Source organism: Protomyctophum bolini, assembly GCF_963924005.1.
Source record: "Protomyctophum bolini genome assembly, chromosome: 19".
NCBI classification, from domain to species: domain Eukaryota; kingdom Metazoa; phylum Chordata; class Actinopteri; order Myctophiformes; family Myctophidae; genus Protomyctophum; species Protomyctophum bolini.
The window spans coordinates 25,295,951-25,309,536 of NC_137880.1; the positions used below are offsets into that span (position 1 = coordinate 25,295,951).

The 13,586-nt window shown below is 44.6% G+C and overlaps 1 protein-coding gene across 1 annotated transcript in view; it reads right to left on the reverse strand.

Annotated features, from left to right (window-relative positions):
* The window catches only part of atad2b (ATPase family AAA domain containing 2B), a 120,365-nt gene that overhangs the window by 68,458 nt on the left and 38,321 nt on the right, over positions 1-13,586 (reverse strand). Inside the window, exons 20-22 of the mRNA XM_080791067.1 lie at positions 10,704-10,839; positions 7,234-7,427; positions 4,248-4,407 (exon numbers count right to left, since the gene is read on the reverse strand). Coding sequence (XP_080647193.1) covers positions 4,248-4,407; positions 7,234-7,427; positions 10,704-10,839 — 490 coding nt within the window. The remainder of the gene's footprint in view (positions 1-4,247; positions 4,408-7,233; positions 7,428-10,703; positions 10,840-13,586) is intronic.

The following is a 13,586-nucleotide window of genomic DNA, read 5'->3' on the forward strand; positions in this document are numbered from 1 at the left end:
TTTGAAGTCGCTTGGGCGAACGGTTATCGAGTTACGTGCATTACAGATGTGTCATGTTCTTATGTTCTGTGTGGACCCCAGGAAGATTAGCTGCTGCTATGCACCAGCTAATGGGGATCCTAATAAAACTCTAAAACTCTAAACTCTATGTACACGCGTACAGAGACATGGTGCCCTATAGTAGGATGTTTTTGTATTCAGAGTACAGGGGAGTGGAGAGAGTGGATGCCATGTGACCAGGGGGGCAGTCAGACGGATATTTTGTGAAGCCACTAAGGAAATGAAAGTTCATATAATGGCCTGTTGTGGCGCTCTCATTGGGCTCAAAAAAACCCATAGCCCCATAGAAGTCCATGTATTTGGGCCCAACTTCACCTAGACTGTATTACCTTAATAAACATGGTCATGAATACTTTTTGCTTACAGTCACTAGTTTAAAGTCTCATTTCTAATGTCATAATATTCTTTTTGGAAAATTATGGTCCCATTTATTAGAAAAATGACCATAAAGTCGCGCATGTTCTGAGGGGCGTGGCTACCCACTCGAGTCAAAATAAAAACCAACGAAGAAGAAGGGGGAAGTCCCGCCTCGTTGTCTGGGCCAGCCAATGGGCCAGCTGGCCTGAACTGGGCCAAAACGGATCTAGAAAGATGGCGACTTCCATTGCAAGGACTGACAGGCTTCATTTTACGTTCACGTTAGACCCGCGGGACGCTTTGTCCATATTTTTTACAGTCTATGCATGTGACACAGGTCCCGAGCCGGGTTCGAACCCACAACGCATCACGACTGCGGTATCTCAAAGAAACGGGACAAAGCTAAATGTGATGAAGTACTGCAGATGAGTACTGCAGTGAGCAAACACACGCAATGAATCTAGCAATATTTATTGTTACAAACAACACTGACTGACATTTCAACACAGAGTGCATCTCCCTCAGAGTCAGCCGCGGTGCCTGGCGGCTCAGCCAATTAGTGCACAGACCATATGGTCCTTGTGAGTACGAGGACCCGAGTTCCAAACCATGCCTGTCTTATCTCTTCTTTATGCTCTCTCTCTCTCTCTCTCTCTCTCTCTGTGCCCTTGGGCTCCGTCTGTCTATCTATACTGACCTCACCTAACGACAGGACAAGGCTGACAGAAGTGTGTAACCACTTTCAAACTGGCATGTTTTACCAAAATTTAAACCAATCTACAAGTTCACAATGTGTCTCAATGTAATGCGCTGTGACCTTGTAGATTGGGTATTTTCACCACTACAATGTCCTACAACAAAGTATAAAACATGTGATTTTAACACTTAACACGTCCTTAGCACCTGTACTGTGGACACGTCTTACACACGTCGATAGAAAACGGGAGCACTAAAATAGTCTTTTTGGAAACAGCCATTGCTAGGCAGCGCCTTGCTCAGCCCCTCACAACCTTCCTTGTTTACGGCCTGACAAAGAAAAACCTAGTTTCTCTGAATCTACGCTGCTTGCTCATAGATTGATCTTGTTCTTTTCTAATTTCTGACTTCATGATGCATCTTACAATATTAACGCTTCTGAAGAGAGATCAGACTTAATAGTGTGATGTAGTAATGGAAGATTTCGCGTCACGTTTTTTTGGGTGTAAGCCAAGGGAAGGCGGCCCAGCGCCTTTATTCTGAAAGATTTGGCGGCACCAGAAGTGTTAAATGATTTAATACTCCACCCATTGCTTAGTAGTCGATAGTCGATTCTAGTAAATAATTCTCTGTGACCTGAAGAACCATGCAGTAACTTGTAGAAACAACGGTCAACGTTTTCCCACATTCAAATCCTAACATCTCCAATGTCAGAACAGTAGGATCTGTTTCAGCCCCTGGCTTGCGCTAGCTTGCATTAACGCACGGTTCACACGCAGTTCACGTTCACTTTGTTCGATTTTCAGAAGCAAGGCCACTGGTGATGGGTTTCACGGTTGTGGGAGAAGGGGGAGGGGAGGGGGTTGGTAGGGGGGAAGGAGAAGGGAAGGCTTTAGGAAACAAACAAGCTCACCTTGTTCCACTGTTACGTGTGAGAAAGGGGATTACTGCGTGTTCTCACTGTTTGGATAAAGGATAGCGCTGTCTTTGGGGGGTATTTGTTACGAGGAAGAACACAAGAAAGTCTCACGATATCACACCTCTATCCTCACTTTCTACCAAAGCATCATTAAATCTCTCTTCCTCCCAGGAACGTGCATACGCACAGCTGAAGAGGTACTGTATTCTGAAGACACAGACACAGTAAACAGGCCATCTCATTATTATACTGCAGCAGGCAGAGAAGAGAGGTTCAGTCAGAGAAGGGGCACGGGGGTCACAATCTGCCCACTTCCATCCTCCTAATTGGAGGACAGGCGCCTAATTGCGATGGAGCCATGTTATTTTTGTGTTTGCGCGCGTGTGTGTGTGCTCTCTGCCTCTCTCATACAAGCTGGTGCATTGTAGCTGCGTGAGTGTCTGTCAGTGTGAAGGGGTGACAGGGGTCAAACGCGCCCAACGCTCGTCGGCAGCCTTATGAACCCTGCCTGACCCCTCCAGCGCTTACCGTACATGCACAGCAAAGAAGGACAACCTGACACACAGCGATGTTTGCTGCTTGTTCCCCCATAGTTAGAGGGCTGTCGCCTGCCATTTTACTCAAGCGATAGGGGAGGTATTTGTTTGGGACAGTAGAGTAACCACATGTAACAGAGAAAAGGCACTTTTTAACATAATAATATAGTGATTATTAGGGGTGGGGGCGACATAAATCTTCCATGAAGGAGGGGATGAAAGGGATTGCAACAAAGACAGGGGGAAAATAGCCCATTGAGGAATAATGAGGTTATTTCACAGCACTTTGTCAGCTGGTACAGAACTTCCCCCAGCAGCGTAATTGTGCTGGAAAGCCTGGGTGAAATTCCACCGGGCCAGGCATCGGAAGAGCCTCCTTTATTAACCCCTTTAGGACGGGAGGTCGGCCAATTACATAAGATGTTTGGGGTCCTTGACATGAAATAGTTTGAGAATCACTGACATAGAAAGCTGAAAAAGAGGTTTTTTTCTGAAAAAAATGATTTAATGACATTTTCAAGAATCTGGTCTCAGTCCTAAATGGGTTAAACCTCCTAATTGCATTTTTCGCCTTTAGTGCATCATTATGGACCCTGCATTCAACTAAATGACCCCTGCCTCCGCCTGCAAAGCCACAGATATGATTTATTCATCGGAGCGGAGGAAGAAAGCTTCTCTATACCCACCAGCCAAGCTGGTGTCCTGGGGAGGGAGGTGATGGGGGGTTAAAGATGCACAGCAAGGAATAAAACAGAGGTTTCAGATGAATGGTCGGAAGCAACAACTATATGGGCTTTCCATGTCAAACACTGCAGCATTCCTATTTAGCAATTGGAAATGTTTAGCCCTCAGCTACCGCTTCAAAGTGTTGAGCCCATTTGGTCCCATGGTTTCGTGTTAATTTTCACCAGCATTGAATCATTCATGAACACTGAACGTGTACAATGTACATGCACGCATGTACCCCCATCACACGATCTCTTGATTGTCATGCAAACAAGAACATAGGCTCTACTGTATGTAAATAATGCATGTTGTTCTAATTGGTTTATAAGCCTCTCTGTGTTTGTGTTTATCTCCTCCGCTTCTCTTCGGTATCGGTAGAACATTTGCGAGACAAGAGAGGGAATAGAATCTCATGCATTACGCAGCCGTCCAGAGCTACAGAACACGAATTAGGTAGTGGAGATGCTGCTTTCAGTGGCACTGAATGAATTTCAGAAGAAAGAAACCAATTTGAAGTCAATTCCACTGCCCAGGAGCCATTTAAGGTCTATTCATAGTTTCATACTCCAGTTTTAGGTGATAAGGTGATGTGTTTGGGTGAGCGGTGAAGCGCTTGCCACAGCGGCATCACGTTGTGTTGTAGTTTTCGGTGGTCACCTTATCACCTAAAACTGGAGTATGAATAGGCCTTAAGTCATCATCTGTCACTAGCCTAAAGGCTCATACATAGTCTGGATTTTCGGTGGTTAGGTGACCACCGAACGACAACAAGTGTTAAATATAATAAAAAGGTTTTTTTAAGATTGGTTTTGGGGGATTTTTAGGCCTTTATTGCGCATGATTTTATTTTTGTACCATTCCGACGAGTTCTACGAGTATGACATCACTGATTGTGGTTAAGACAAGTGTGTGTGCGTGTGTGCGTATTCCCACGCGTTTTAACGTCTTCATACCTCCAGGGTCTTTATCTGGGTTGTACTCCAGTGCGTTGCCGGCGATGAGGTCGACATCCAGCAGGAAGTCCTTGACCGTCAGGTACTGGTGGGTATCGATCTTGGTTATGACTGTGGACAGGTCCATGGGCTGTCTGATCACCTCCAGGTAGTCTGACACCTGACAAGCACACGCACGCACGCACGCACGCACGCACACACACACACACACACACACACACACACACACACACACACACACACACACACACACACACACACACACACACACACACACACACACACACACACACACACACACACACACACACACACACACACACACACACACACACACACACACACACACACACACACACACACACACACACACACACAGCGGGAAGAATATAAATGAACTAGATCTTCTTCACATTCTGCACAGCGGGCAAAAGAGCACACACACCACAATATCGATAACTGTCAAGTTGATGAATTCACTTTTATTTATATAAAAAAGGGGCCAAGATTCTGGTTTCGTAGGATTAAGCGTTGGGAACCAAAGTGGGTCGTGGTGGGCATCTCACTGGTGGGGCCACCCCACATGACAGAACGGTTAATTCCATTTAATGAGCCGAGGACCCAGGGTGAGAGAATACATTTCCCATCAGCATCCTGGGGCTGAGAAAGTCTTCTAACATCTGACCCAGAACACATTTGACTGCCAAAGCGCAGTGTGTTGCATGCGTTTGCATGTGTTAGTTTATGCATTTCTGCTCCGCCTGGATCCGAATCTGCTTACAAAGTGTGTGCCCCCCCCCCCCCCCCCACCTTAACCTATTCCCCAACACAGAATGTGCACTGTTACGTCCATAGCAATCATTTATGTAGATTTGACCATAACAATGCATATAAAGGATTAAATGCTTATATTGCTATGCACGCCAACAGAGATGTGAGCAAATGTGCTGCTGCATGGCCGAAAAGCCGTGCCAGGGAAGCCATCCATGATATAACCTGGTGTGACGTATCCTCTAAATCCATCCATGATAACATGGTGACGTATCCTCTAAATCACAGTCTGCTCCTCAGAAATGTCAAAGCCAACTGTAAACAAAACGAGAGCGAATCCATCTATAATTGCACCATATGTCTGTAATCCATGTAACTCGAGAACCGTTCGCCCCACCGACTTCAAATTCGACACACACGTTCCACACCACCACAGGGAGTGCAGTGCCCGGCCTTGAGTCGGTCGGACCCACGGTTGTCCAGAAAAGGCCTCTGCCCAGGCTCTGGACAGGGCACCTACGTACCTGCCCAGGCTCCATATAGGGAGCAGAGCTGGCCTGTTCTGACATCACAATGTTGTTCTGACATTCTGCATAGACTCCATATTTGGGCATGCCTGACAAAGAACTCCATATATGGGCATAAAAGGGACACAAACATAATAACTGGGAGGGGCAGACATTTCCAACTTGCATCGTTCCAAGTAGGCCAGTGCCCAACGGACAGGATGGTAGGATTATACCTGGATTATGGATTGGCATGGGACAGCACAAACAAAACAATCTCTCACACGATTATCGATTAATCGCGATGCCGTCAATCTATATAATGTATTTTTTTTTACCGGAGCAAAAGGGCGGAACTAATCTGCGACTGCGCTGCGGCGTCGTACCGGACCGTTTAGAGATCGGGATGGTTGTCTTGACTGCATCTCTGGATGTCAGTGGGAAATATGGTACACGTTGTGAGTTGTATCGAGTTTCCGTGTCCCCTCAACATCATAGAATCCAAAATGTTGCCATACACTTGTAAAATACTTTAAACCAAATGCTCCTTCATGTGTGCAAACAAACAGAAAAGTGCAACATATTTTAGCTGTATTTTGCGTGTCTTAAGTACCAGGTCTTATTCCCTAACTTGAGTAAACTAAAGACCTGGAGGCGTGATCAATGCCATTTGGCTATTCTGAGTGGCCCAAAGAGCATGGATGACGCCTCCAGGTCATTAGTTTACTCAAGTTAGGGAATAAGACCTGGTACTTAAGACACGCAAAATACAGCCCATAGTCTCAAGAACTGACCCAAAGCTTCCTTAATGACACTTCAGTAACTGAAAATAAAACCTGAATAAGGAAACAAAGAAAAGCACCTTTTGAGTGCTGCTGACCTCAACCGAAATCCTGCCCATGTATTTCTATGACATGACATCTTATGTCATTATTAATATATATGTATTGTATGCTTGTACAAACTCATATTTTTTTTAAAGAAAGCTGCTTATTGCTGTTGGCCATGGACACCCATCTGAAAATATTTTCTTCTATGGATCCCCCCAGAAGCAAAGATTTGAGTTAAAAACGTGCACTGTGAAAGAATATATATATTCATAATCATTAGAAAGCACTTTGTTTATTAGTCACACAGTGACTGAGTGATTAACAGTGAGTGATTAATCATGATTAAGTAAGTAAGTAAGTAGCCTTGCCGAGCCATGAGGCCCATAGGGCAGGAGCCTATCTCCTGTTTCTGTAGCGTGAGGCAGCTTCATGTACAAGTACACCCCCTGGACATGACGCTAGTATGTCGCAAGGACTTACCCCCAATCCAACCCTTGATGCTGAGTGTCAAGCAGGGAGGCACTGGGTCCCATTTTTATGAGTCTTTGGTATGACCCGGCCGGGGATTGAACCCCAACCTCCCAGTCTCAGGGCGGACACTCTACCCACAAGGCCACTGAGCTGGTCATTTTTTTTAATCATGATTAATCGGGATTAATCGAATCGTGACCCTCGGAATCGATATGTAATCGCATCGCCAGGTACCTGGCGATATCCGCCCCTATATAATACACACAGGTATGTACACATAATTGTATATACGAATTATATTTATACTGTGTATACTGCACATGTACAGTATACACACAATGCAAGAATGAATGCATGTATGTATGGTATGCACACAGATTGATTCGCTAAGCCCCCTCCGCCTCTTACCTCCTCGATGTCGACAGGCTTGCTGAAGATGCTGAAGCGCTTGTCGGTGGCCAGGCGCTTGGTCACGTCCCTGAGAAAGAGCCGCAGCTCGCGCAGTGTGTTCTCCTCCTGGTCGGCCAGACGCTGCTGCTCCTCGACAGACAACACTCTGGGACCTGGAGCCTCCGCCACCGGCAGCACCTCCTCTCTCCTCTCTGGGGACCAAGAAAACAGTTTGAGGTGATTATGATGGCCTCGACTCATTATGAAGGTGAATGCTTATCACCTGAAACTGCAGTATGTATGAGCCTTTAGACGCGTGGATGAAGTCAAACCCTTAACTGTTCACAAAGTAACACAAAGTAGGGTTTTTTTGCCACTTAGTGCTACGGGCCATTTATCTTCTTGCTTTGAGCTTAGACATTACATTACAGAGTAATTTTCTGCTTTCAGCATTGCTATTTCTTTATTCAATGTCTCAGTCACGGCAGCGATGTCCTTGTCAGTCCTAATACACATTTCTCATCTTAAAGAGAGAGAGAGAGAGCTCAGAATGCACTAAATGCACTTTAACTTTACGGAGTCTCTCCACGGGGTCTGCCACCCATGTCGACCTCTAGGACCCTGGGGGAGCTTTAACAGCAGCTTGGACATGGATGGCGGTCAAAGCTTCCTGGTCAACCGTACTCTGAAGGTACTTCTCAGGGTCTGTCCAATCCGGTTGTGCCTTCTCCATCACTTGGGATTAATTTTGTTGTCGCTATTTTGTTGAAATTTGTGAACTCGTATGAAGTAAGAGGAATCCCAAACACAAATTCAATCAATGTATAAAAGATAAGCAGTTTGTGTTTTAGAAGAAAAATAAGAACTGCATGAGCATGAGCTCAATTCTCTGAGGACCTCCACAGTACATGAACATTGACCACAACATATATATCCCATTCTGACCTGGGATCAGATTCTAAAAATGTCTTCTACATCCTGACAGTTTTCTGAAAAAGCTATGTTTCTATGTCAGTCGTTCTAGCAGACCTACAAGCTCGTGCTGTTTTTCAATATCTAAAGCATAACATAATACTAACACCAAAAGGAAAAATATGGACAAAGCGTTCCGCGGATCTAACATTAACGTAACATGAAGCCTGTCAGTCCTTGCAATGGAAGTCGCCATCTTTCTAGATCCGTTTGGGCCCAGCTGGCCCATTGGCTGGCCCAGACAACGAGGCGGGACTTCCCCCCTTCTTCTTCGTTGGTTTTTATTTTGACTCGAGTGGGTGGGGGATCCCGTTCATAGACTGTAACAGTAGCCACGCCCCCCAGAACATGCGCGACTTTATGGTCATTTTTTTTATAAATGGGACCATAATTTTCCAAGAAGAATATTATGACATTAGAAATGAGACTTTAAACTAGTGACTGGAAGCAAAAAGTATTCATGACCATGTTTATTAAGGTAATACAGTCTAGGTGAAGTTGGGCCCAAATACATGGACTTCTATGGGGCTATGGGTTTTTTTGAGCCCAATGACAGCGCCACAACAGGCCATTATATGAACTTTCATTTCCTTAGTGGCTTCACAAAATATCTGTCTGACTGCCCCCCTGGTTCCCACCCAAAATGGGTTAAAAATAAATGAGGTGTTATTATTATTATGGGAAAGGATGGTAGACATAATGTTATGACATGCAGTAAAGTGCCTCGGGTCCTAGTCTAACTGGGGTCAGCTGCAGGAAGGAACTATAGCCTTATTTATAATGTTTGTTATGTGCTCTTACTTGGTGAGCCAAGAACACACTTCAGATATTTTTTTGAAATTCACCAAGGGATAGCCTCTGGCCAATGACAGAGGGACACAAGGTAGCCGAGCAGATATTAATATTACTCTCCTTCAGTCTCCCTCAGCTCCGGTCCTCGCCGCAGGCAACTGCCAGCATCGTTAACCAGGCTCTACGGCATCATCCGTCGCTGAGCTAAGGTGCGCTATAGCTATCTAACCAAGGGCCTTCCAAACCCCCGACTCTAATTACGGCTAATAGCATTCAGCTCCTCTCCTTCGCTCTTCTGGCGGTTCCTCTACCCGCTTTCGACCCTGGTGTCTCTGCTGGAAGCCGTGGAAGCTACGGTCTTACCCACGGCCGGAAACCCCCCCACCCCTGATGAGCACCGCATGGAGAAACGACTGCAAGGGACCCCCTGCCAGGCATCAATGGAAGTGGAATGTTGGAGGGTAATGACGATGGGTGCCATTTACATTTGAAAGCTGGCCGGTCTGCCTTCATTTGTGATTTCTGACTGAGCTGAAACGGACAGCCGGGGGCGGCGGCTCTGAGGACTGGACTCGTTCCCTGCTGCGGGGAGGTGGGGGGCTTATTCTGAGGAGGGCAACGGGTCAAGAGCTCCAGGAGGCCGAGGACTCACACTGGGCCGACTCTACGCTCCTCTGCCCGGGACTTTAAAGACTAGAAATGGACCTGAGAGAGGTCTGAGATATTAAACCCACAGTGAATAGAAGTAACTTGTGTGCTCGTAACGCCACAGTTGAACTGAGAAGCAGTGGAGTTTTGTGGCTCAGGGTGTGTGTGTGTGTGTGTGTGTGTGTGTGTGTGTGTGTGTGTGTGTGTGTGTGTGTGTGTGTCTGCCTGCGCGTGCACAAGAGTGTGTGTTTGTGACAGCCAGACAGGGTTCCACATTAAATGGAATAAAGATAGAAATTTCCTCTCTTCCCTCCCCGACATGCCTCAGGGATTGTGTCGGGGTGTAGGCTGTAAAGCCTGGCTAATGCAGAACAGAAAATCAAATGGGATAAAAAGAAACCTACTTAAGGTAGTACTAAAAAAAAAAAAACACTCCCTTTCCTCTAGGAGTCAAAATGGAGATAAGGACACAGGAGGGGACCTTGTCCTCTGTTAACTTCTGCACTTCTAGAACAGGGTTTCTCAAAAGTGGGTGCCGTGACACCCCTAGGGTGCCTTAATGATGAAAGTCCAGGGGAGCCTCAGAATACTTTGATAATATTTGGAATTTATCGATGTCACTTGCACTTTATTTGGAAGGTAAAAATGTCTACCTACAGGTGAGAGCAGAAGATGAAGGAGAAGGTCAACATACAGACAACACTGCCCTCTAGGACCGGCAGGCGAACAGGACAGGATTCAAGGTGCTTGTCTGTACATGTACAGTATGTCTCCAAGTTACTCATTGTGATGCCAAATCCGAAATTGTGGACCGAAAATAGCGTATCTACAAGCTTTTTCTACCCCCTGGCCTTTGAACCTTCTCCATGGCCCCTTTCTTTCTGTTATTTTATATTTTTATATTTTTTTATATTTTATATTCCGTATTAACTCACGTTTTTAACATTCTGTTTCATTCACATGCTGTACACTACAGTAACTTTCAAATCAGATGAAGTTGACTTTGGGTCTTTGTGTGTGTGTGTGTGTGTGTGTGTGTGTGTGTGTGTGTGCGTGCGTGCGCTCATTCTCCGTACCAGTGCCCCTCAGGTGCGGGGGTGCCCTGGCAGCCTGCACCAGCAGCAGTTGGGAGAAGAAGCTCCTCCTGTCGTCCTCTCCTGGAGGAGTCAGTGTGAGCACCTCCCCGTAGCTCCTCTGGAAGATGCTCCGTACCTGCACGGACACAATAACCACCACTATGAACCACTGTTGATTTCGTCGACTAATACTATGACGAAAAATGTTCATCGACTACCTTTTTTCACTGACGAAAACTCAATGGAAACGAAATGAAAACTAAGCTATGACGACTAAGACTAAATTTACTATTGTGTTGACTATTGACAATCAACTATAATGACAATTTCATCAACAAATAAAAACTAGACTAAAATGTTAGGAAGGGATTAGTGGAGAAGAAAGCCAGTACTGTACAACTCATTTTACAGCTGCATGCTGTAAAACCTACAAGCTTGCGACGCGTTGTGAGCTTGTAGATCGGCTATTTGTGTAAAATCAGCCATTACAACGGCATCAAGGCCCGCCAAAATACATTTTAGTCAACTAAATGAACTACAGATTTAGTAGACTAACTAAACTAAAACATTCCAGGTGACTAAAATATGACTAAAACTAAATGAAGTTTCATTCCAAAAACTATGACCAAACTAAAATAGAAATTCTAACAACACTGCTATGAACAAAGGAACAATCAAGAGAGAACATTCCTTGTTGAACGGCAGCAACCAATTGGTGCAAGCTAAAGCCATATCTTCCCTAGGGATAATAATAATAATAATACAGCAGCTAACCAAGTGTTATGTGCTGAAAGTGTCACCACAATCGACCTCACTGCTGAATGAACTCACATGGCCACTAAACACAGCTAATGCACATGTATTTTAGATAGTAAGTTTGTGTAGATTTTATGATTTGGGGGCAGGAGAGAGAGAGAGTTAGAGGTGATGACATGCAACAAAAGGGCCTCAGGTCAGGTTCGAACCAAGGACATTGGCATCAACAGATGCCCCGTTGTGGATGCCGGTGTGATAGAATTCATAGCTGAGAACGAGAAACACTCGAGTTTATGGTCGTAAAGGAACCAAAACAGAGCTGAAAACTGAAACCTTTGACTATTCACATAATGGCTGCATTATTTTCAGTTAGCTGAAATCCCATCGGGACTACTTAACTGTAATGGTAATCTATTTATTACATTTAAGATATAACTATTTTCTTGTGTAGGAATACGTATGTGATACAAAGCAGAAAGTATTGTCGAGCACGCCCACATGATAAAACACGCCAACTCCACATTAACATTGTTGTATAACTGTTGTACAAGGACAATAACCCTAATATCCCTGTTGTGCCGGTACTGTATATATCAAGGCGACAGCCACTTAAGGCGAGCCTGCTCAGCCACAATATAACCACAAAATACACTATGGGCTCTTGTGCATAATGGCTTAATATCACATGACATCATTATATTATGCTTTATAATTTAAGCATAAAGTAAGTCCTACTCCAGTGAGAAACCTCTTAATGAAAGTGTTTTGAATGGCAACGGCGAGTCAATAACGTCATCAGTCAGTGAAGAAAGAAAAAAACGCCACGCTACAACAGCAAGTCGATACCAACGGCAGGTGGCCAGGGTCAATAACATCAGATAGCCAAAGTCAATCACAACAGTCATTAACCCATTTAGGACTGAGGCCGATGTTTCTATATCAGTGGTTCTCAAACTATTTCACGTCACGGACCCCAAACATATGTAATTGGCTGTCGACCTCCATCTGAGAATATGTTGTTCCAGGGACCTCCCCCCAAAAGCAAAGATTTGAGTTAAAAACGTTCGCTCTGAAAGAATATATATACAAACATTTTCAAGATCTTTCAAAAATAGCAGATCTACCAGCTCGTAGCGCGGCACTCTGTGCCGCGCTATGAGCTTGTAGATCTGCTCTTTTTCAACAGCTAAAGTTACAAAATAATGGTTAAAGTGGTTAAACGCTAAAGTGATACAGATGCGTTTCCGTCCTAAATGGGTTAAGAACAGAAAGCAAGTGGGGAAAAAAACAGCAGTCTGCAACGTTGTCAATCAGCCAGTCAGTAAAACCCAAACACCAGCCTGGAAAATAGCCATCGATAGTAACACCACTCTAGTCAAAAACAACAGTGAAGTTCAGCGACGGGTTACACCACTCAATGAGAGTAATTAGTCAACACTAGTAACCTGACAATCGATCAACCTGCTGTATGGGTCACAACTGAGAAGAACAGCCAGTTAGAGTTAAAACCGTATTGTATTTATGTAGTGGTGAGAGTGTATGTCTGTAAAACGTGTGAAGCTATATTTAATGACCTCCTGAATTTGAAAAAGAAAAGTGTGTTATAAATGTGTTTTCTGTACTTGCTAAGGCGTAGCCAGCCTGTCAATGTCTAGCCAGCAGCATGATTGATACCGGCGTCTCAGTAGTCGGTCACACTATTTTAAGAGGCATTCGAGTATTTGAAAGTTTGAAAGTGTCAGGATGGTGATGTCGAGGTGAAGTCGATGCTTTATTACTTGTTTATTTCTCAAGCCTCTTCTCCCAATCAAAGCATGACAATGTTAACACTAATTATATTAGTTGTGCTAAAAAGTGTTAGCCTGACACTCATTCATTATTCAGACTGAAAGACCTTCCAGGGGTTGACACTAAGGTCTCAGAGGCACTTGCCCGTCGGACAAGTACAGGTCATTGTCCTAAGGTCATGCCCACTTGCCAGAAAAGTAAATCGTCCATTATAAAATGGTAAAAATGTAATTACCGTTTAAGTTAACACTCATTTTTGAGCGGTGCCTAACCGCTCCATTACATAGCAATGTGTGTATGTATGTCTGTCCCTGTGTTTGTATGTCCGCACGGAAAGCT